The sequence below is a fragment of the Prunus dulcis genome, chromosome 2, assembly GCF_902201215.1.
Source record: "Prunus dulcis chromosome 2, ALMONDv2, whole genome shotgun sequence".
NCBI lineage: Eukaryota > Viridiplantae > Streptophyta > Magnoliopsida > Rosales > Rosaceae > Prunus > Prunus dulcis.
The window spans coordinates 22,707,716-22,730,741 of NC_047651.1; the positions used below are offsets into that span (position 1 = coordinate 22,707,716).

The 23,026-nt window shown below is 36.4% G+C and overlaps 6 protein-coding genes across 8 annotated transcripts; 2 read left to right on the top strand and 4 right to left on the bottom strand.

Annotated features, from left to right (window-relative positions):
• Window positions 1-1,153: 1,153 nt before the first annotated feature.
• Window positions 1,154-4,172, bottom strand: LOC117619972. Its single transcript, XM_034350049.1, has 2 exons — window positions 3,702-4,172; window positions 1,154-3,223 (listed from the first exon to the last, which is right to left on the bottom strand). Exon 2 carries the CDS (start codon window positions 3,050-3,052, stop codon window positions 1,364-1,366), a length of 1,689 nt encoding a protein of 562 aa, XP_034205940.1. The 5' UTR covers window positions 3,053-3,223; window positions 3,702-4,172; the 3' UTR covers window positions 1,154-1,363.
• Window positions 4,173-4,616: 444 nt separating this feature from the next.
• LOC117618575 (alpha-soluble NSF attachment protein 2) lies at window positions 4,617-8,451 on the bottom strand. Its single transcript, XM_034348212.1, has 9 exons — window positions 8,049-8,451; window positions 7,270-7,319; window positions 7,109-7,181; window positions 6,472-6,551; window positions 5,912-6,063; window positions 5,436-5,595; window positions 5,307-5,354; window positions 5,097-5,177; window positions 4,617-4,955 (listed from the first exon to the last, which is right to left on the bottom strand). Exons 1-9 carry the CDS (start codon window positions 8,191-8,193, stop codon window positions 4,875-4,877), a joined length of 870 nt encoding a protein of 289 aa, XP_034204103.1. The 5' UTR covers window positions 8,194-8,451; the 3' UTR covers window positions 4,617-4,874.
• Window positions 8,452-10,021: 1,570 nt separating this feature from the next.
• On the top strand, window positions 10,022-12,497 carry LOC117620028 (amino acid transporter AVT6C-like). The gene is made up of 5 exons (XM_034350117.1): window positions 10,022-10,658; window positions 11,039-11,191; window positions 11,286-11,489; window positions 11,587-12,052; window positions 12,162-12,497. Exons 1-5 carry the CDS (start codon window positions 10,256-10,258, stop codon window positions 12,280-12,282), a joined length of 1,347 nt encoding a protein of 448 aa, XP_034206008.1. The 5' UTR covers window positions 10,022-10,255; the 3' UTR covers window positions 12,283-12,497.
• Window positions 12,498-13,972: 1,475 nt separating this feature from the next.
• LOC117618632 (amino acid transporter AVT6C-like) lies at window positions 13,973-16,220 on the top strand. Its single transcript, XM_034348292.1, has 5 exons — window positions 13,973-14,632; window positions 14,739-14,891; window positions 15,036-15,239; window positions 15,323-15,788; window positions 15,881-16,220. Exons 1-5 carry the CDS (start codon window positions 14,275-14,277, stop codon window positions 16,005-16,007), a joined length of 1,308 nt encoding a protein of 435 aa, XP_034204183.1. The 5' UTR covers window positions 13,973-14,274; the 3' UTR covers window positions 16,008-16,220.
• A 102-nt stretch (window positions 16,221-16,322) lies between these two features.
• On the bottom strand, window positions 16,323-18,535 carry LOC117618633. Of its 2 annotated transcripts, XM_034348293.1 has the most exons (6): window positions 18,316-18,535; window positions 18,101-18,167; window positions 17,906-18,013; window positions 17,655-17,753; window positions 17,223-17,348; window positions 16,323-16,666 (listed from the first exon to the last, which is right to left on the bottom strand). In XM_034348293.1, exons 1-6 carry the CDS (start codon window positions 18,343-18,345, stop codon window positions 16,494-16,496), a joined length of 603 nt encoding a protein of 200 aa, XP_034204184.1. In that variant the 5' UTR covers window positions 18,346-18,535; the 3' UTR covers window positions 16,323-16,493. The 2 variants fall into 2 exon arrangements, with proteins under 2 accessions (XP_034204184.1, XP_034204185.1); XM_034348294.1 differs by lacking the exon at window positions 17,655-17,753 and having other exon boundaries at window positions 18,316-18,493.
• Window positions 18,536-18,859: 324 nt separating this feature from the next.
• LOC117618645 (ribosome biogenesis protein NOP53) lies at window positions 18,860-22,591 on the bottom strand. Of its 2 annotated transcripts, XM_034348315.1 has the most exons (12): window positions 22,299-22,591; window positions 21,458-21,630; window positions 21,311-21,356; window positions 21,178-21,203; window positions 20,795-20,875; window positions 20,585-20,695; window positions 20,152-20,240; window positions 19,749-19,868; window positions 19,540-19,662; window positions 19,390-19,456; window positions 19,202-19,278; window positions 18,860-19,101 (listed from the first exon to the last, which is right to left on the bottom strand). In XM_034348315.1, exons 1-12 carry the CDS (start codon window positions 22,465-22,467, stop codon window positions 19,095-19,097), a joined length of 1,089 nt encoding a protein of 362 aa, XP_034204206.1. In that variant the 5' UTR covers window positions 22,468-22,591; the 3' UTR covers window positions 18,860-19,094. The 2 variants fall into 2 exon arrangements, with proteins under 2 accessions (XP_034204206.1, XP_034204207.1); XM_034348316.1 differs by lacking the exons at window positions 21,178-21,203; window positions 21,311-21,356 and having other exon boundaries at window positions 22,299-22,524.
• Window positions 22,592-23,026: the final 435 nt, after the last annotated feature.

Sequence of the window (23,026 nt, forward strand, 5' to 3'; positions counted from 1 at the left end):
ACTACAAAACAAAGGAATTCCTACCAGAATACTTCACCGGGCCAGGTGACCCCTGTCATCATGCAGCCATGGTACCAACTCCACGTGCATGTCACTGCTTAATGAAAGCATGTCCTCTTTGCTGCCATATAATACCAGAAATCCTAGTAGGAGTGGATCATATATGGCGTAAATGCCATTCTAGAAGTCTGTAATTTGAGCACCTTAGTTACCAAATTCTAATGAATATCCATCATACTCTTAGAAAATAGGGAACAAATAAAAAACACAAAACTGGCAAACATGAATATCCACCATGTAAGCTTACAAGACAGTAAACCCAACAGCCATGAGTATCGCAGTCACTCCTGTTTGTGGTGACCTCAGCATGTACTCATCGATCAACACATCTTCCTTCCTTCACCACCTCTATTTGCATTTGCATTCATTGTGATTCTTAGAAAAAGACTCCTAAATATTGGACAAAACATTTCCTGGTTTCCATTGCCTAATATTGTCCAAAACTTGTCAAAACCCTGCTGCTTAAAAGTCTTGCAAACTGTGTCCTCTCTTTTCCAGTTATCATCCATCCTGAATATCATCAGTAGATGATTGAGCAAAAATGATAAGTATTTCTGAACTTTATTCAATTTGCTCTAATTGTGTGACCAACATCCACTATAGACTTTATTGCTCTTTATAGTCCGTTGTGCCTCAATAACAGAAGCTATTTCTCTTTACCATCTGCATGTCACCAGTCTTAACCACTAGATTACTTATTGTAGTTTTGTTATCATTCATATAATTCATTGCTAACCCAAACCCCTAGTGGGTGGAACTGCCTGAAGTCAAGACTAGTCTAGAGCTAAAAACCAAGCATCCGTTATGGTTTCGGAATAAGAAAGAAGAGCTTCCAAGTTGACTCCCGCTTTTACAAAACCATATAAAAGTTAACGAGATTTTAAGCAGGCCAAACCATTCTCAGAAACTCAACCAAAAACGCAGATAAGAAGAATTTTAATCAAATATTTTTTTCTCAATAGATTAAAAGTAAAAGAAAGAGAAAGAAAACCACAAATATATTACTCAGTCATACACAGTAAACATAAGAGTTCTAAGTCAGATAAAAGCAATAGAAAGAGAGAAATGCGCAATTATATTACTCCAACAGAAATATTGCTCAGTGGAACTAATAGAGTAGATCATTTATTTGTGACTGAATCAGAATGTACTATTAAACTATCAACTATCACATGTTCACTAATGGTGAAAAAAACAAAACAAAAAACACTGATGCATTTGAACACTCACAAAAGAAACTTGTTTAAAAATTTAATTCTACAGAAATTCATATACAAATCACAACGGTATAGAAATACTATCTTCATTTGTGGGGCTCTGTACCCTCCCTTTCTATCAGCGAGGGTGCAGGTGGGGTCATAGTTTCATCCTTACCTCTTACATAAGACTCTTCTTTCACTGTGGAAAGTGGCCTATCTGGACTATAAAATCCCTTTGAAAGTCTGCTAGGACTTGGAGAACCACCAACGCTAAACTTAGTTGGGCTTGAGTAGCTCCCCAGAGGAGAATTTGGAGCAGATCTAAATTCAACCACTCCATCCTCACGAGCCAAAGGTGAAATTGGTAGCTGGCTGCCGCTATCCGTCTGTTTTCTATAAAACTTTTCTTCTACAATGTCATAGGAATTCCCAGTCCTCACTTCCTGAGCAAGAGAGCACCAACAACAGCAAAGCCACAGCGTGCAATCAGCCAGTGCTGGTTCACCAAAACAGAAGTTATAAGAAGGCAAACTGAATCTCTTTCTCATTTGGATCCTCCAAAAGCCACCATAGAGCAAACCAAATACACAGAGAACAAGTCCAGTAACTCCAAGAGCCTCCCGAACAGTCTCATTGTCTATATTAACAGCAGCCAAATTAAAAATCCAGAAGGGAGCCATGCAAAACAGAACAAATGTCATAATGTGAACATACATGTTCCCAAATCCAAGCCTCTCCATATTCCAGCCGAACACACAAAAACCACAAAACAGTGAAAGATATGCTAGAGAAATATCATCCCAAATATCAAGTACTCCTCCGCTCCATTGTGGTCTATTCTCAACGACACGCTGTTCATTCCTTGCTGCAAAAGAATATTTTCTCTCAAATGATTTTAACCTTAACCTTTCTTGTCCTTCATCGGTGCCAATCCGAACCTGTGCTTCCTCATCCACCAACTCTGAATCATAATCCTTCCCAAGGGGACTGATAATGTTGTATATACCAGCAAATGCAGGGGCACCAATAGCAAAAGTTATACATATTCCAACTCCTATGGGTGGTCGTTGAGATCTCCTGTAACCCAGGTTTAAGCCGCAAAGAGCATATTGACCAAAGCAATTCAAATGAAGAAGACCAACAACCACCATCATGTGGGCCCATTCATGTGGCTTGTAAGTCCCATTTTTACAGTAAATCTTTCTAAGTCTAGAAATGTCTTCTGGTTTCCATCTACACAGAAGTACAAGGTGGTAGAACCGCTTTGGATGTTGGTACAAACACATAAGAGTAAAAAGTGCATTGAGAATTTGATTATTGACTTCAAACCATGCATTTCTTTGGGACTTCTTTGGTATTGCCTTGTTCAACATTCCAGTCATGACAAGAAACAGAATTGCACCTGAAACAGCAACACAGGTGATCCACACAAAAAGAGCCATGTTCATTGGGTTCCTAATCCATTGTTTGCTCATTTTCATGAGTGAAACCCAATCAATTTTCCGGGAAAAAACCCCGTTGATTCGTTCTTTAAAACCATGACCAATCGAAACCACAGATCTTGAGATCTCATCTCTCTCCTCAGCTATGCGCTTGAATCTTGCAGATGCAGAACCAAATTTGAGGAACCTTATTCTATTAGGAACAGCATCAGGGAACCTTTTTGGAGACTTTACATTGCTTAACAATGTCTTCTGAGATATTGAAACGTCAAAGGGGATCTGAGCCTTCACTTCACTGCCATTAGATTCTTCAATTTCCTCTTTGTGGTTTCCATTTTCAGTTGAAACCATTTTCAAATCAAGAACAAATTTTTCCAACCAATATCAGAGTTGTGGCATCAAGGTCCCAACGTGTACGTTTTCTTCAATATTTCCACTGAGGTTGAAAGTTGAAATCCGGGTAATACATCACATGGAATATTGAGCATAAAAGTGTTCTCGGAAAGAGGAGAAGCAAGGAATCTACGAGTAAAGAAACATTGAAACAAAAGACTTTAATCCCCGGAAGCAACCCCAAGAACCAAAACCATTAACCAAGAGTAAAATATCATATATAGAATTCGACCCAGTTGATAAAACATAAAAAATGAGCATAACCTCATGTAAAGAACAAGAGGCTGCCACAGTAGCCCTTACAAGCTAAGCATCATTATTAATTAACAACCATAATTTTACAACGAAAAAGGTAAGCATCACACTTCAAAATCCAGAAACTGATTCAAAGAACCATCCTTTCATCAACAGAGTAGTCACAGAAACAATGAGAAAGCACCCAGAACGTAAAATTTACACATTTTTTTAATATTAAAAACGAAGATGATTGATGCCCAGATGAACATATGCAAGAAGAATTAATCAGATAAAAAAATGCAACCTTAATAGTACAGTGAAGAAATGTAAAATCTACTGTACATACAAAAAGGCAAAGATTAAGGCATACCTAAAAAACGACGAAGAAACATAAGAGAGTGGAAGAAGCTTTGAATTTGGGTCCGAACATAAATTGAACACCTCTGTAATCAAATACCCTCCATTGAATTTGAGGTTGCTAGTCGCTAAAAACGACAAACTGCTCAAGATTTTGCAAGTTACAATAAGATCAGGTATGGTGCACTTGCAAAAGTGGGTGGCGGGGGCGGACTCCATGAAAAAAGAAAACATCCAAACGGCGTCGCTTTGTGTGTTTTTTGGCCTGTTACGAACTACGTCGTTTCTGCTCCTCGGGCTTGCTTGCTATTGCTGCCCTTTGATTGAGGTGAAAGCTGAAGGCTGAAAAGCATCTCAACGGAGCCATGTCATGTCATGTATTAAAAATATTCGAAGGTTGGCATCATAATCAATATTGAATAATATTAGCTGTTTTTCGCGCTGGAACTCTCCTGGTTGAGCAGAAAAACTTGTGTGAAATGATTCCATTAGACGCGTGGAATGTAGCCATTGGACTTGTTGTTTTGTATTTTGCGTTACCTTTTGGTGAAGGTCAACTGGTCAATCATGCACTTCCCAACCACTTGGACAGGATGGAGGAATTCACCCATTGCTGAAATTGTCATAGTCAAGGTCAGGATCTTAGCATAATCTCTCTATGAAAATGAAACACGAGCACACAAGACTATGAGCAACGCTAAACTCAGTTGTCTACGCGCATGTTCAGTTCATTTCTTATCACCGTTGTTTGTGAGAAACGCCTTTTATCAACAATCAGAAACTACATGTCTGCTTGCTGATGACTAATTGTAACATGATTGATGTTTCATGATCTTAATGAATTGGTGACACCATGTAGCTGTGATGCGACAGAAAAGTTTCTTGCTTACCAACCAATGCTCATTTACTTGACAAATTGACGCGAGTGTCAAAAGTTAACATAAATCCCATACATTTTAGAAGCAAAGGCAATTCATATCATGGCTGTCGAATATACATACATAAATCCCATCGAAGCTCATAAAAAGTCAAAAACACTCTGATTATAAAAAAAAAATCCAAAAAAAACTACAATTTAGTACCAGTACATTGCCAATCAAGTGTAACGGTATTACAAACCCATGATCATAAAATTCAATCTTCAAGAACAAATGGAGAACCACACAACATTTCATAACTTCCGAACTTAGGTAAGATCATCCTCCTCCAGTTCCTTGGATTTCAGCTTTTCCTTCACTCTCAGCAGTAAGGTTGTCTTCCATGAATCCTACACATAAATTCACAAAGAACATCGTAATAAGAATGCGTCATTTCAACATTGGGTTGAAAATGTTATAAGCTGAAGGAAACGCAAAGAATGAAAATAGGTTTCTAATGGAACCATAGTATCACATTTGAAGAAACATACCAGTGGGGTCATACTATCAAATTCCTTAACCACATCAGTGAACTTGGCAACGTCTTCCTCATCAACCGATGCTGCAATATCCTGCCACAAAACAAAAGATTTCTTCATGACAATGACTTCCTCAAAATAGCTATCTTGTTTGGCGATCAAATTACTACTTTCAAACAAAATAATCTGAACTGAAATTCTTCCAATATCAGAGTAACTCACCGCTAAGAACCTGTATTCCCTTGTTCCTGAAAAAGTAGGATCTAATTCCTGCATAAGTGCAAACATTACGTAAGTATGCCAACTGATACGGTACAATATCAAAATCCTAAACAAGAGCAAAATTTAGACCTGATATCGCTCTAATGCATTGGTGATTGCAACAGAATCTCCTTTACAAAGTTGGCATATTCCAGCATTGAGAAGATGCCCTTTAACTCCATACTTGAGCAAGTTATTGTTGAGTGAGTGCCGAGCAATTTCTTCATAGATTTCAATAGACTTGGGATACCTGCAAAGTAAAACACAATTTTTCACTTATTTTCCCACATTTGCATCAATGAGAAGCAATAAGTATGTCTCCTAAATAAACTGAAAAAAGGTTACAGCTTTGTATGATTATTCATTTTAAACTAGAACAAGGTTCTAATCAAATTTTTTATTTAGAAAAAAACAAGTAATGCTGGAAAAGTAGTAAGAATACACACAAAATGCCATTTAAAGTAGAACAAGTTTCTAATTAAATAAGAATCACCAAGTAAAGCAGGAAAATGGCAAGAATACACTCAAAATGTTTGTGCTATCAAATGCTGGGTAGACAGACTTACTGTTCAATCTGAGCAGCAAATTGAGCAACTTTCTGCTTGCACTGATTGGCCGAAGTTGTTACTTCTTCATTTTGGAAGAAATCAGCTGCCCTTTCAAAGAACTCAATAGCCTTCTCAATGTTTTGTTCAGATTCATATAGTTCGGCAATTTCCTGCAAAGGGAAATATGTATCCCATGTTACAGAATGACATTTATGGTTTCCATAACATCATAAACTGCAGACGTATTCTGCAGAAAAGCATCAAGGCCCATACGAGTTCCCATCTTCTATCCTTTTCTATTACATACTCTATCTCCTATTAAGTTATTTCAATCATTTCGTATTAATTCATCCCATGTTAGTCTTTAACAACTTCTTGATATTCTACCTTCTATTATAATTAAGCCTCATTTGGTTTTGGGTGAATTTAGAGTATTACACTATCTAGAACTAGCTTCTCTAATTGTTGGAGCAAACAAAGTTAGAACGGAAAAGGGAACTGCACAACATTGCAAGCAAAAATTTAAAATCCCATCTCAAAACAAAAGATGGATTTCCATAAAGCTGTGAAAACAATACCTTATAATATCTTGCAGCCATATTAAGCCTTCCAATATCACACAGTAAATTTACAGCCTGCTCTAAGCAAGAAATGGCCTCTGCAGAAGACAAGAATTAAGATTATACTATTCATAAGTAGATAATTAAAAATGGAAATGCAAGCAACGATGGTTTAAAACTATAGCATGACCAAACTATATAAATTCCATCCCACCAAAGTAGTAGTAGTACCATATAATAACAAGATGAACTAAAGGGAAAGTACTTACACTAACCAACGATTCTACCCAAGTAGCTTAGTTTGATTTAAACTGTTTCAAAAGCCATAATCCAGCTAACATGGCTGAAGTTCCTTTTAGCCTAACAAGGGATAACCAAAATATCTATGACTTATGGTGCAAATGGAATTAACTATGTCAAATTTTGTATTTCTAATAAAAACAATTTCATTTCAGATGACTTTTTCAAAATGTCTAATTCCGGACTGAAGCTTTGTATATGTGAGCCATCTCCTTTTGCAAAACTGAAAGCCTGAGCAAACAGGTTGGCTCATATTCTTGATTTTCCAGATGATTATTTCCCCTTCCAGGACTTTGTGGGCTGTGAGGAAGCATCATAAATGTAAGATGTAACATAATACAAACCATATACATACCATTTACAGATGATTTCTTGTAGCAATGTGCAGCATCAACATAAGCTGTGGCTGCTTCATGTTTGCTGTCAGACTATAATGGAAAAGCATCACTACCTTGTTTTGTTAAACACAATTAAAGTAAAAGAAATTGCCTAGTCCTAAACATCAAAATCAGGGACCTTCAAATGACAGTTTGCCAACTTGACATATGTTGCTCCAGCTTTGTCCCCTGAAATACCATATTGCAAATATTAAAAAGCAATTAAAGTGGCCAGAGAAAAAAAATTCAGTTTCAAACAACTCAGTGATACTGTAATTGAAATAACCACCACAGGACCAAAATGATATGAGGTTTCTTCTCTGGCAGGAACATACCACATAAAGCTTTATATTCAAGCTAATTAACAAAAAAAGTTTGCAGCTTTCAAACTTCAATCTATTTAAACAACCCAATCCAACTTTCAAGCATCATTTCCAAAATCAAATCCATCACGTTTTACACCAATAAGCAAATTCATCAGAGAGCCAAGCCACTCAATTAAAGACTTATCCATTTTCCATATTATTCAATTCAAGAACTCCAATTCAAACCAAATTCAAGCCTTTCCATAAAAAGGAGATCCAAACAAACCCTAAAAGGTCAAAAAGAACAGAATTTGTTTATCAGATCTAGAATATGAAACACTAATCATCCAACGGAGAAAAAAAAAATTGCAGGAAAATCCACTCTCATTAAATCAAGACACGCATTTGTGATCAAAACCCACGCTTGAGTAAATGCAATCGCCCCAAGGCTATAGACATCAATAACACCCACTAGGAGATCCCCAATTATTCATCTAGATGTGATTATCATTCCAATTACATTTTCTCGGCAAGCAAACAGACCAATAAGGAAAATGACAGAGAAAATAGCCGATCGCGAGAAAATCAAGGAAGTAGAAAGGGGAAAACTCACAGGATTTGCCGAGCTTGTAAGAATTGGCAGATTTATCGAAGAGTTCTGCGGCGTCTTCATGTTTGGAACCGAAAAATCCCCAGCTACTCAGTTTCTTCTCTGCTTTCTTTTCGAATTCCTCCGCCCTAGCAATATGATCACCCATTCTCTTCAATCTTTCTTTTTTTCTTTTTCAAATTTGATTTCTGAGTTTCTGAGCCGCAGAAATGAAGGCTAATAAGTGAAAAGAAAAAACAGAGGTCGCGACGGGAATTAATATTGTCAAGCAAAATTCTCGAAATTTCAAGGAAGGCGAGCCTGGTCACATAACACGTTAGCCAAGGATTTTTCTCATTAATCTTAACTTTAAGATTAATCTCAAATTTATCGACTGTACTTTAATTATTTTCCGCCAATCTCGTATTTTAAGCGATTTATTTCAAAATACCAACTAAATGGAAAAACTTAAGCCTTAAAAAAAATAAATAAATAAAAAACTTGAGTTATGTAACATTGTTGAATGGGTCACTTGACTAGGTACGCCTTGAAATTTAATTTCACACCTAGCTACTCATTTGTCATTGTAACAAACACCATCATTGAGAATTCAATTTTTCATTATTCTCCAAGCCAAAGGAGATATGCTAGACAATTCAAGTTTTCAAGTTTTCATTATTTTCCAATGTAACAAAACCATTATAAGAGAAGTTATGACAAAAGATAGAACATGAAAAACAATGATATGCACACGCCATGTTATCCGTCATCTCTTAAATGTAAATTGTGTAAAAATATTTGGTAGAGAGAACTTAGGCTGGCCTTATAATAGTGTAAAATAACTAAAACCCACTCTAAAAAAAAATGAAAAACTCTCTCAAAACTAAACAACTAAGAGAACTAACTAGGAAAGCAATTCATCTATAATTAAGAAAACAAAACAGTTAACTTGCACGCAAGTTTTTGGGTCGTTTTACCTTCTGAAAAAAAGAAGAAAAATATGGGAAATGTAGCTCTATCTCTTAGATTTCCATATATATAAGTCACTTGGAAAAATTGAGATAGTCTCAAAATCTTGGATAAAAATACCAACTAAATTAAAGAAAAAAAAAATTAATGAGGAAAAACTTGAGTTGTGTAACATTGTTGAATGGGTCACTTGGCTTGGTACACCTTTAAATTTAATTTCACACCTAGCTACTCATTTATCATTGTAACAAACACCATCATTGGAGAATTGTCTAGCATATCTTTCCTTTAGCATTGTAAAAAATGAAAACTCGAATTACTTTAGCATATTCTTAGAACATTCCTGAAGTAATCAAAATTATTGTGTGTTATCCCTTTTATTTGTGACATATTTGGGTTTAGCAATCAAACCCAAATTTGACTAGAGAATGAAGGCCCAACTCAAATAATTAACTTTTTGAGAAGATATTGGCTCTCCAACAACTTGAAGGTCCATAGTGGGTTAAACCAAACCAAAGCTTCTGGATATATGCTCATCTTCTTTGAGTTTTTCTATTCAAACCTACATTTTTCTTTATTCACATTAAGCTTTTAAATTTTATTTTTATGTAAAAAGACAAAAAAGTCTTCTAACTTGATACTTAATCCTAATACATTTATACACACACCTCACCACTCTTCATATTAAGTTTTAGAAAAACATAAAAACATAAACTCCACCACACCTTATTGTCAAATTATTATTATTATTTTAAAAATATTAGAAACCGACTACACTCTCATCTTTTCTTCACAAACCTTAAATATGGTATGCAAATAGTGGCTTGTAGTCGTCAATTGAGTTTGACAATAGTGTTTTTATCTCTTTAAATAATGTGAAATTGAGGTGAACTTAGAGTGGTGAGGGGCAAGATAGCGGGGTGTGAGTTGATGAGTTTTAAAAATTATTTATTTATTTATTTTAATGTTAGGTGTGTATTTAGAGGTAGTAGTTTGGGAAGATAGGGTTTCCATAAAAATTGTGAAAATTTTAATTAGAAGTTTGAATGAACTTAAAACATGGTGTAAACGAAGAGAAATGGGGGATTTAAATAGAAAAACTCTCTTCTTTACGCAAGAATGATAATTCTGCTATTAGTTCACATTAATGCCAGGATTAAAATAACCAATAACAAGCACACCAACTATTTATTGTAGCCTCCAAGCATCCCCAGAATCATGTAGTTGCTATCAGCTATAGCTCCCAAAAAAAATCAAAGGAGATGGTGAAGCAGGAAAACAGTGATGAGGCTGAAGCAGTTGCTCATCCACTCTTGCAGGACCTGAAGTCCTTGGAAGGTCAAAATTCATCATCATCAGAAAAAGGCGCTTCATTTTCTGGGGCTGTCTTCAACATCTCAACCACAATGATTGGAGCTGGGATCATGTCAATTCCAGCAACCATCAAGGTCCTAGGCATAGTTCCTGGGTTCATTCTCATATTGTTGGTGGCCTTGGTTGTGGAGGTCACAGTGGAGTTCTTGCTCAGGTACACAAACTCAGGCGAGTCTTCTACCTATGCTGGCATGGTGGGTGAGTCTTTTGGACCCTGGGGTTCCATTGCTGTGCAAATTTGTGTCATCATCACCAACCTTGGCTGCCTCATCATTTATTTCATTATCATTGGTAAGCTTAATTGGATCATCTTGTGTTAGATTTCTAAATTTGCTGTGATTCATATTTGTTGATAAGATAAAAATCCCATTTCTTTTTTGGGGAAAAAACCTTGGTTTGATGATGGATTGTTATGTTATCCATCAACATAGCACGTGTCATATAAAACAAGAAAAGACCCACCGGGCCATTGTGTCTTATAATGGATGCTTGGTGTGCCTGATAGGGACATGTTTACGACAAAGTCACAAAGTAAAAGCAAAGAATCAATGATGGATTATTTTTGTGTAGAAGCTACTTTAAAGATAACCATTTTGTTATTCTGTTTATTACACTTAATCTATGTGATAATGTGTTACACTAGTGAAAGAAGTTTTCTTACTTTGGTTTAGGGGATGTTCTATGTGGAAGTCAGTCTGGAGGAACCTTGCACTTTGGTATTTTACAAGAATGGTTTGGCATCCACTGGTGGAATTCTCGTGCTTATGCGCTTCTCTTCATTGCACTCTTTGTGATGCTTCCATTAGTCTTGTCACGCCGAGTAGGTCAGTATGTAAATATCAAACAACCAAAAGAACATGTTAAATTGTTAAGTATATACTGGGATTTACCAACAGAGTGCTTGTTGCTTAATTACAGATTCACTAAGGCACACTTCAGCAGTGTCCATTCTGCTAGCAGTGGTTTTTGTTGTCATATGTTCTGCAATGGCAATTTACGCATTGTGCAAAGGGAAGACTCAGAAACCGAGACTATTTCCGGATTTTGCACATCAAGTCTCAGTATTTGATCTTTTCACCACGATCCCAATTCTTGTGACAGGTTTTGGATTCCATGTCAATGGTGAGGGCACATCATTTTTGGTCTTGTGGTATCTGGATTATGTTACACAACTAAATTTCTGATAGCTGATATATGGCATCTGTGTGAATGAATGCAGTTCATCCAATTCGAGCAGAGCTTGGTAAACCTTCTGATATGAGATCAGCTGCTCGGATTTCTCTTGTGATCAGCATCATCATTTACTTTTCTATTGGTTTCTTTGGCTACCTATTGTTTGGCGATTCGGTAATGGATGACATACTAGTAAACTTTGATCAAAGTTCCGATTCCACAATTGGGCAGATAATCAATGACATTGTTCGACTGAGCTATGCAGTTCACCTCTTGTTTGTGTTTCCTATTATGAACTTTTCCTTAAGGGCCAACATAGATGAACTGCTTTTCCCAAATAAGCCTATTTTGGCCCAAAGCACCTCAAGATTTCTGTCCCTCACTTTTGTGCTGCTCTCCTTTACATACATTGTGGCAATAGCTATCCCAAGCATATGGTACTTCTTTCAGTTCATGGGATCCACTACCATAGTTTGCCTCTCATTTATATTCCCAGCTGCTCTCATTCTTAGGTACCAAGTTCTAATCCTTTCTACTTTTCTAGTGTAGCTAGTAGCGAGCAGGTCTGGTAATTACGGTTTTACTAATCAAACCTGGTTTTTGTTTCAAACTTCTTGACAGGGATGGGCATGGTATATCAACAAGAAGGGACAAGATAATTGCAATATTGGTGATTATTTTGGCTGTGGTGACAAGCTCAATTGCAATGTCTACCACTCTGTACAATTCAGCTCAAAGCTAGCCATCTTATTATCATAAACTGCTTTGCTACACTTGAAGTCAAAGAGGCTGAACTTGGCAGATTAGGCATGGGTTTTTGAAAGCCACACAATCTGCTTCAGAGTATAATACATTGTACACGTATTTGTTCTACTGTTACAGACTATGGAATTCATCAAATTTGTCTTCGCTGTAATTATCTTCGGCAATAAATCTGCAGTAACTTTGAGACATCAATCTGCAAACAATGTTCATACATACACTTGTTCTTGCCAATATAGCAAGAGCTAAAAAGCTCGAATCACGATCGCGATCCGTAAGAATATCATATTTGGCCAACTCAGAATCAGATCATGATATCCCTTCAAGATTTGTAGAACAACTATTATAAACAAGAACATCACCAAAATCCTTGGTCTCTTCTGCTGTGATGTTGACGACGACCCTGTGCGTGCATTTTTGTATATTATCTTACATGGGTTTCCACGGCATCATTTATTAAGTCTTATCTTTGGCTTTTCCACGTTAGCTAGCCATCCATTATCTATATCTTCCTCTTGAATACGACCTCTCAACCACCTATACAAATCTCCAAAGCAAAATAGATAGAAAAGCAAATACCTCATTAAAAACATGCTATAGAAAAATCCACACACGTACCCCAAAACTTTCCTACATGTTTATGCATAGAGATATTACAAGTTCCTTCTTTTGAGATAGCTTTAGGTCTTAGATGTCCCGTAAAGGGTAGACTTTCTTCAATGATGTGAATGATGATGCAAAATCATGAGCATCGCAATGCTCATATGCCATCAACATGTTGAGTGCTAGCCTCATAGAATTATACTGAAAATGAAGTGTCCCCATTTTTCAGCAGCCAGTCCCACTTCCACCGAACTCTCCAACCCCACTCTCCTTTTGTTTGTGGCATCTCGTCTACGTATTTTGGTCTATTGACAAAACCTGTCCACACCATTTTTTTATGTGCGTTCTTTTCTATATGGGAATTTAGAAGAGGTTTTTGTTCTCAATCTAGTTAAGCGGGTAATTGCTTTACATGCAAGTGCCACAAATTTCTCATCAGCCAAGGTCATAGATTTTTTTTTTTTTTTTTACTCCAATATAAGTGATCGTTCGAACCAAGGTATAAAATATCGATGGTTTCAAAAATTTCGGTAGTCCAAAAACACGGAAATTTTTATGGAAATATTGAGATATTATCGATATCGATAAAAATTGAGAAAAGACCATGGAAATTGTAAGAAAAACTTGAAAATTTTTCTTGAATGGAGGATGTTTATTCAAGGGTTTAGGGAAATTTTTCTCGAAACTTTGAAAAAACAATAATATCCTCGATATTTCGTCAATATTATTGATGTTTTAGACTATGATTCAAACTATTCTTAATTAAATACACAGAGAAGGACTCGAACTTAAGTTCAAAGGGCGAATTCACTGTCCTCACATCACATCTTAATTTTGGCATGATTAACGTCCAAATTATAAAATGATTTAAGCTTCACACTTGTTGAGTTTTAAATTAATTTTACTCCCTAGTTGTGACCCCAAAAACATGAGCAAGCAAAAGGGTCCTTGGATTTCTATTTTGGCTAATAAAAAACGACGATAAAAAAAGCTAAACTCATTGGTTTAAAAAGAATGCCAGATACGTCTCCATCTCTAAACCATTGATTTTAAAATCCCCAATGACCAAAGCACACAACCCACTTTTCCATCCAAATACAATTTCGTTTTCTTTCAGGCTCTATCATGTTACACAATAATACATACCCACTCCAAGCTGTCCTTTCTTAATAAGAACCCCACCCAAAATTCCAATCCTACCCTTCGTCTAACCCCCTGCACATTAAAAACATTTTGGTAAATTAAACTACCTTTACCAACATGCACCTATCTTGTATTTATATGCACAGGACTTTAAAAGCTTTCATTTACAAAAAGACAACATCCCGAAAAGACTCTCTAGCAAAAAAAAAGCAGAGAAGTAATCGGAATGTCGCCGGCCGCCGGAGCTCGCGTGCCACTGCTGCCGGGGAACAAGCCTGTGAGGCGGGCAACGGTGTCGGGGGCAGTGTTCAACGTGTCGACGAGCATAATTGGTGCCGGAATTATGTCAATACCGGCCACTCTCAAAGTGCTTGGTGTCATACCAGCTTTTCTGCTTATTGTGATCATTGCTTTCTTGGCTGATGTCTCGGTTGAGTTCTTGATGAGGTTTACGCATTCCGGCGAGTCCATCACGTATGCTGGTGTCATGAGAGAGTCTTTTGGGCAGGTGGGATCTGTGGCCACACAAATATGTGTTATGATCACTAATCTTGGGTGCTTAATCATGTACCAGATTATAATTGGTAAGCTTAATTTTTTTTAGTTTTTTTTCTTCTGTTGTTTCTAACTAGAGCTTAATAAGAATTAAAGGGTACTTTATTATTTTATTATTATTATTATTATTTTCAGGGGATGTTCTATCTGGAAACGGGTCTTCAGGAACAGGGCATTCAGGGGTTCTGCAAGAGTGGTTTGGAATCCAGTGGTGGAACTCACGTGATATTGCTATCTTGTTCACTCTCGTGTTCATTTTTCTGCCACTGGTCTTGTTAAGGCGTGTTGGTAAGTAATTTTGCAGAAGGAAACAGCCGCTTTTTTTGTCTATATGTTGTTGAACTCTGTGCTTATTAAGTATGCCTATCTGAGTGTTTAAACGTAAACTCTGTCTGTGATAACATCTAATTACGAACTGGCTGGAGTTTTCAGAATCTCTCAAGTACAGTTCTGCCGTAGCGGTTCTTCTTGCTGTAGTTTTTGTTGGCATAAGTTCTGCCATGGCAATCTATGCCATCTTTGAGGGAAAAACCAGCAACCCAGAGTTGATACCAAGCTTGGACAAACAAACCTCCTTCTTTGACCTTTTCACTGCTGTTCCGGTCATTGTCACAGCCTTCACTTTTCATTTCAATGGTAAGAAATGAACAATTTATTATTTACATCTTGAATTTTCTGATCAGTGGTTCATTGGTTTCTCTCTGATTGATGGCGTACAGTTCATCCAATTGGTTTTGAGCTTGGCAAGCCCTCTGATATGATATCAGCGGTCAGAATTTCACTGGTGCTTTGTGCAGCAATCTATTTCTCCATTGGTCTTTTTGGGTATCTTTTGTTTGGAGATGCAATCATGAGTGACATACTTGTCAATTTTGACAAAAGTTCAGATTCAGCAATGGGTGCTCTGCTTAATGATGTGGTCAGATTAAGCTATGCACTTCATCTGATGTTGGTTTTCCCACTGTTGAACTTCTCTTTAAGGGTCAACTTAGATGAACTTCTCTTCCCTAAAAAGCCACTTCTGGCCACAGATACTAGAAGATTTGTGATCCTCACTCTTGGTCTGCTAGTCTTCTCTTACCTCGCAGCAATTGCCTTCCCAAACATTTGGTATATCTTTCAGTTTCTAGGATCAACCTCTGCAGTCTGCCTTGCCTTCATTTTCCCTGGTGCTATTGTTCTAAGGTACTCTCTCTCTCTCTCTCTCTCTCTCTCTCTCTCTCTGTGTTAAAAAAAATGCTAAATTTGAAAATCTCTTTATTCTATGCAAATTACAGGGATGTACATGGCATATCTACAAGAAGGGATAAGATCATGGCGACTATAATGGTGTTCTTGGCAGTAGTTACAAGCGCAATTGCCATTTCCACCAACATATACAATTTTTTCCGGAACAAGTCATGATTGATTTTACTTTTTCCTTTTCCTCATTTTTGTTGTAGCTGAGGTGCTTGTATTCTATTGTATTATTCATAGCATGGCTTCTATAGAGTTCACAAACATTCTCTATCAATATGATATTACATGATGTTTGTACCAAAAGAAATGATATTGCATGATTTGGTGCATTACAGACATAAATGAAACAGCATAATGACCAATTACAAGCCCTTTACAGATACAATCTTGGTAGAATTATTCACCACCTTATGAGATATGCACTAAATTCAGGCATTTTACAGATTGTATCTACGATTGTTTGAAATTGTGATGGTTCTCTAATTTTGAAACAGCATCTGTGATCATTGATATGAAAATTCAAGCCAATTTACTGAATTCAAACTTTGTTTATTACATTTAAGAAGAAAGAAAAGATATAGGACATATCCATCTATCCTTACAATGCAGGCATGGCCTTTTTGAGATTGTGTTGCATCCTGTAATAGGAGGCTAAGAGTCTGAAGACCTTGACACATTTGCAGACGGAAAATCGTATCTAAGATCTTGAAATCTCTTGAGCAAGCCTGACTTGTATTTCTCAATTTCAGCACTCTCCAAGGAATCAGGGGTTGATCTGATAACTGAGATTGCCCCAGCTTGGTGTAAAGCTCCAATAGCTTGATCTGCAGTAATAAGAAAGGACTGATTAACACAGAACAACTCTAGTTGTACCCACTACAAAACACTAAAGGAGCTTTCAGAAATTAAACTTCTGCAGAATCACCAAGTTAATTTTGTAAACGACATGTTTTTCAGTTTTCTCGACATCTAGAATACATGTTTAGCCTTTTTGTTTTCTAAGCACTAATATTACATGTTCTTTTAACAACTGCCTACACAAAACTGCCAAATATTATTACCACAATTATTAAATGTGCATTACACTAACTGGAGAATTACTCCCAGAAACTGCTATATAAATTCAAAATCTGAACGTAGCGGGCATATAATACATGCTTCATGCATCTAAAGATTTTAAGGCTACACTTTGCTGGAATTACATTCTTCCATTCAGTAATAAACAGGAGTGAAATTCATTCCACCAGCAATGTATGGTGGCGGTCATCTTTAGCATTCCCCGACTTCCAGTTGATGTGCACCTATTCTAAGGAATGAAAGAAAGTTTGAAGGGATAGACATAGGCACATCTAGTACTGACTGCAAATGGAAAAGCCTGACCTGAGGGTGACAGAGCAGAAAGAGCTTTCAAAGCCTCCTTCCTTGTGCGGTCATCTTTAGCATCCACCAACATGTTTACGAGCTCTTGAGCACCACCCATCTCCACTATTTTCATCCTCCTTTCATCTATAAATCAAGAGAAACAAACTTCACCATCTGACCCCTGATTTTCATGTGCTACATATTCAAAAAGCTCAAAATAGATGCCCAATGGGAAACCATTTAACACAATAATTTACAACCCGATTCGAGACAGTTGGATGTCTGAGAGAAATAATCACTTCTTATGTTATGCAGCTCAAACGCAAGGCAGTTTCTGAAAACGATTACATAACTGGTAACTCATTACCAGTCAACCAGGTATATCTAATGAGTGAATTTTCTCAAAATAAAATACTGACAGAACAGAAAATAGAGCTACTTTGAAGTCACCATCAATCGCAAACTGAGCTAATCGAGAAGCCCCCATTCTCTTGAACAAAGGATCCTTGACTGTTAAAAGTGACACGGACTGTTGCAACAAATTATCTCCTGGAAACGTAGTAAATTACAAGAGCAATATCAGGCAAAAATAGTAATTTATTATTTTTCCTTCAAGTTAAAAAAAGAAAAAAAGAAAAAAAGAAAAGAAGAATATAAAACTAGTTCAAGATTGCAACGAACCAATACGCAGAGTGACATACCCATATACGGCATGATGTTGTAAGCTATGCAAGTTGCAGTCCCAGCAAATATCAGCTTCAACAGCCATCCGATTTTTCTTTCAGCGTCCTGTTCAAGGGAGAGCTCATCTGCAATTCAATATCAGAGTTTTCATTTTCCTTCATTTTCTCAGCAACCAAACAAATAAAATATTGATAGGGATAAGAGTGAGTGACCTCTTCCGTTGTAAGTGGAGAAATTGCGAGGCTGCGCATTCCGTACTGGGTTTCTTCTACAGTAATACTTTGAACACCGATAAAAAAATAAAATAAATAAAAAATTTCACATCACATCAAAATCAGAGAAAGTTGAATAAAAATTAAACAAAAAATGAAACTCGAAATGTGCTTTCGTTGTTAGGTATGAAAATTCTCAATTCGAAGCAGCTTACAGTGGTGAGCCTGGCTGCTAACGTACGCATAGTGCAAAGAGATGACCGAGATTTTTCCGTCGATGCTCGCTGCGGCGAAATTGAAGAGCAGAGCAGAGCAGGTCTTGGACTCGGCGGGGAGAGAAAAGGCCTAAAGCCGCTGGGTCAGGTGCTTCACTTAAGTGCCGTTAATGTTGTTTTCTGGGACTGAATCCAATGGGCCTTTATTTACAGCCCAGAGATAATTAATTTCTTTTCCAAACCTCTTTTTTTCTAGGAAATTTTATTTATTATTTTTTTGGTAAATAAATAAAAAAATTATTTTTGGTAAATTTATTTATTTATTTATTTATTTGATCTAAAGGTAGATTGACAATTTTCTTTCACGTGGATAAGATCCCTCTTTTAAAAAAATAAAATAAAAGTATTTCCTTCTTTACGGGAAAAAGGAAGGTGCTCAAATTCATAATTCTACCAAAGGCATGAACATTAATATATAAGAAACTGTTTTTTTTTTTTTTTTTTTTTTTTTTTTTTTCTGGCAAATTTTTATAAGGATGATCGGTGTGTAAATCAAAAGTTGATTTCAACAGGAACAGGAGTGAATTTTGAACTGATAATTTCCAACCAAAGAGGAAAATGAACAAAACAAAGTGAATAAAGATAACTACAAAACTATTGAACTTGACATTGACAAAATCTGATGCTGCATCAGTAGCTGATCTTCGTTGAACCCCAGCTAATGACTATGGTTCCACACACCTCGTTACCATCTCGTTAAACCAAATCAAGAAAAAGCTCTATTTCCTGTCCAAAAAGTAGACAAATCATGAGAAGAGTTTGTGAAGAAAAAAAAAATTTGATTGAACTTTCAATAAAAACCACTGAACCTTCAAAAAACACTAACCTTTTGTTTAATTTTGGCGGGATTAATCCTCTTTTTTCTAGGCTCTTGAACCGATCCTTGACAAGGGTACAACAACCCTTCATGGAAAAGAAGAAAACAATTAGACTTTCCTCTAGTCTTGTCTGAATCATACACAAAGAATCGGAAACTGACGAAAGTTTTGGTAAGGAAAAAAGATTCATATATACCTTCAGCTTCCGAAGGGATCCAGTTATTTCTTCAGTCAAGAGGACTTGAACTGGGGCAGGCTCGAACCTGTAATAGAAGAATTAACATGTTATATCAAATGCATATAATATATACATAGAGAGAGAGAGTAGCATTTTCTTAGCACATACTTGTGCTTCCCCAAGCGTGGGGGGCATGACTTTAGTTTCTCTTTTTTGGCTACAACTCGTCGAATGTGTCTTTTATGCTTCTCATCATCCTCTTTAGCTATTTCCTGAAGAATATCTGGTAAGCTGTGACCAAATATGACCGGAAATTATAAGGGTGCAATCTTCACCAGAGTATATCTAGAGGCAAAAAGGTCATATGAATATATTACCCATCAATTTCTTTGGAAAGCTTCTGTGCCTTTTTCGCTTCTGCTTCCTTTTTAAGCTGTTCTTTACGCCTAGCTCTCTTATTTAACATGACTGTTGTCACCCTCTTTGTTTTAAGAGGCCTGCACCATTTTTATTCAAACAATATGAGCTCATGGCATTTAGGTTTCATGACATTATCATATACGCCAGATGACAGGAGGAGAATTTTGAGAAGTTTAATCTCATAAGTATAGTGTGACAGGAAGCACAGGAAAATGTACTGCAACAAGCACACATCTTCGAATAAAGCATTGTCATATTGGCATACAAAGAAAGACAATTATATCAATGCTATTAAAGAAAGTTTTGTCTAATTTACCAAAATAAATAAATAAGGCATGAAATTATCTAAATTGGGATAACCTTTTCTCAGATGCAGCATCCTCATTCTCATCCAAATTTTCTGGATTCATATCATCATCAGTGCCTTCATCAGCATCGAGAAAATACATCTAATAAAGTAGATTGGTATGTCAGCTTCTCAATTAAAGTAACATGTAAATTATAACATTTTTTTTGGTCAGAGAATTTATTAATTGTAATGACCCTCCTCATCCATCTTGTTCTGTAGTTCTCTAGTCTCTCTTCAATAAAGTTCTTGTTTTTTATCATTAAAGAGATCATGATCCCTAGTTATAATCTTTATAACTAAATAAATTTTATTATTTAAGACAACATTAGAAATACTCTTAAGTATAAAGGTGCAACTTTACTATGACATGTACATAAAGCTCCACACTTGAGGCAAATTAAGATCCATGATGATTAATACATGAAAGGAACAAAAGACACTCACTTCTTCTTCATCAACAGCCTCCCCAGGAACAGTTAGAGGAACTGGTTGAGGTCCTAACTCTTTTTTATAGACTTTGTGCATTTCTTGTGCAACAGCATGAGCCAATGTTTCCTGAATTGGAAAAACAGGCAAAGATGGAAAAACTTTATGCCATTTAAGCCAAAAGGTTCCACAAAAACAAAGGTATCAAGACTGTTATCAGGAAATTACCTGGTGACTTTCAAATGTGGGATTGAATGAGGATCCTGGAGGCTCAACTTCTACGGCAGGAATAAGTGATGGCTTCGCCGTCTTCAAAAAATTCAATAGACATATATCAACTAAGAGCTATGGAATATCAGCTACAACTGTGGAATGCATTCAAGCAATAACACATCAAACAGAGTTCTGCTTTGAGGCTTATATGACTCCAAGATAACACGTGATCCATTATGCATCTTACTATTCATGAATTATGACTTGGTGGTCAAAGTGGCATATTAGCATGCCTCTTCACGGCAATATCAGTATTGCAAAAAGAGTAACAGAAACAGACAAAAACTGATATGAACAAGAATATGATCATATACTTGAACTTAAATGACGAGCCTTACCTTCTTGGTCTTGCTGTTCTCACCACCTGCAATAGATTCAAAAACAGTAATGTAAGGCAAGGCACCCTATAACAAAATAAGAATAATAATAATATAGAAGAAACAAAGATTTGGTTATTAAGGTCGAAGAAACCTTTATCACCCCATAAGTCAACCATGCCCGAAGTTGAGACAGAACCCTGAGAGATGTCAAACTAACATTAATAAATTTTTAAAAAAAGGTAGAAATAGATAATATGTGCATTTTACAATTTAATATTATAACTATCCATCATTCGACCTGAGGACTGCATTCAGTCGCATCTTTTGGCTTTGGAACCTCTTTAAGTGTTTTCTTCGATTTCTTCAGTGTCGAAGAAGGCACCGCTTGTACAAATGGGTTTTTCTGTAGCATGCTCTCAACATGGAGTACTTTCTGTCTATGTTTTTCAATCTTCCTCTTCACCGAAAGATCTGGTCAGACCAAAGCATATAAGTTCTTTCCACGTACCAAAGAAAATAATCAAGAAAAAAGAGAGAATAAAACATAAGAAAGGAACTGGATTGTACAAAACTCTACACTTTTGAGTCGCACCGGATTTCTCGAGAGACTAAAAACCCAATAGACTACCATGAGATTCCATCAGATTGAGTATTTAAAGTCAAGCTGAACTCTATCCAAATCAAACAACCTCTAAATTATCTATCCCCGTTACAATGGAGTCTCATCACAAAAGGGGCTTTATTTTCTTCCGAAAAAGTATTTCTTAGTAAATGATCAGAGCTAATTTCAGCATCCCATGAAGTTAAAAGAAGCTCCTTCAGCATAAAATGCAACAACCAGTTAAACTTACGACATTGCACTCTTAATACAAAATTATGAAATTCCACCATTATAAGTCTTTTACATCTGAGTCGCATTTGAAGTGTTGGAAACATATCTGTATCAATGGTTATAATTGCATTGACGACTACATGAAAGAAAATGATAAGTTCACCAACAAAAACCCAACTCATAGCAAATTTTAACTGTCTGCAATACACCTTACAAGTCCTCAGAAAACTAAATAATTCAATCTTAACCAATTTTCCAATGATGTAAAAGGGTATGAAGGCAAACGCATCGTGGAGAAAGGAGGTACCTTTGGACTTGTCGACGAAGAAGAGCGACTCGGCGGGAGCAGAGGAAAGAGAACCACCGGAGAGAGCATCTTTGGTTGACTGCTCGAAGAAGTCATGAATGTCTTCTGTGCTTATGTTGGCTCTCCATGCCTTCTTTCCCTTTCTAGATGTCTTCGCTTTCTTCCCCATCCCTTTTTCTCTGTTCTGAGTCTCTACTGCGTTGCTTTCTTTGTGGGTTGAAGAATGACTCGGTAGGTACTTCGTCTATAAACCCTAATTCTCAGTGGCGGGTAACACGACGCCGTTATGCGGCCAAAAACAATAAACTTTTTAAATATTTTACAGGTATTTTTCTTGAGATTATTATTTTTAAATAATTTTAATTAGGTAAAGTTTTAATTTACATGTTATACTTTTAAAAAAGGGAGATTCACTATTATACCCAATATGGGGGCCCAAATTATAAAAATACCCTATATAAAATGGACTTTAGAAACACACCCAAAGCCCATTTACAACATAACAAAAAAGCTTTTAACTTCTTATAAATTACAAAACTGCCATCAATTTCTTAAAACAAGCCCAACCCCAAAATCTCATAAAAATACCCAAAGCACTCAATAGGGCATCAAAGTAATTTAATAATCAATATTAAATTCAATAAGGCTAGCTATCATTTTTTGGGTTTTTTTTGGGTTTGTTTATAGGAATTCAATTGTGTAGAGTTTATTTATAATATTAGTGCTAG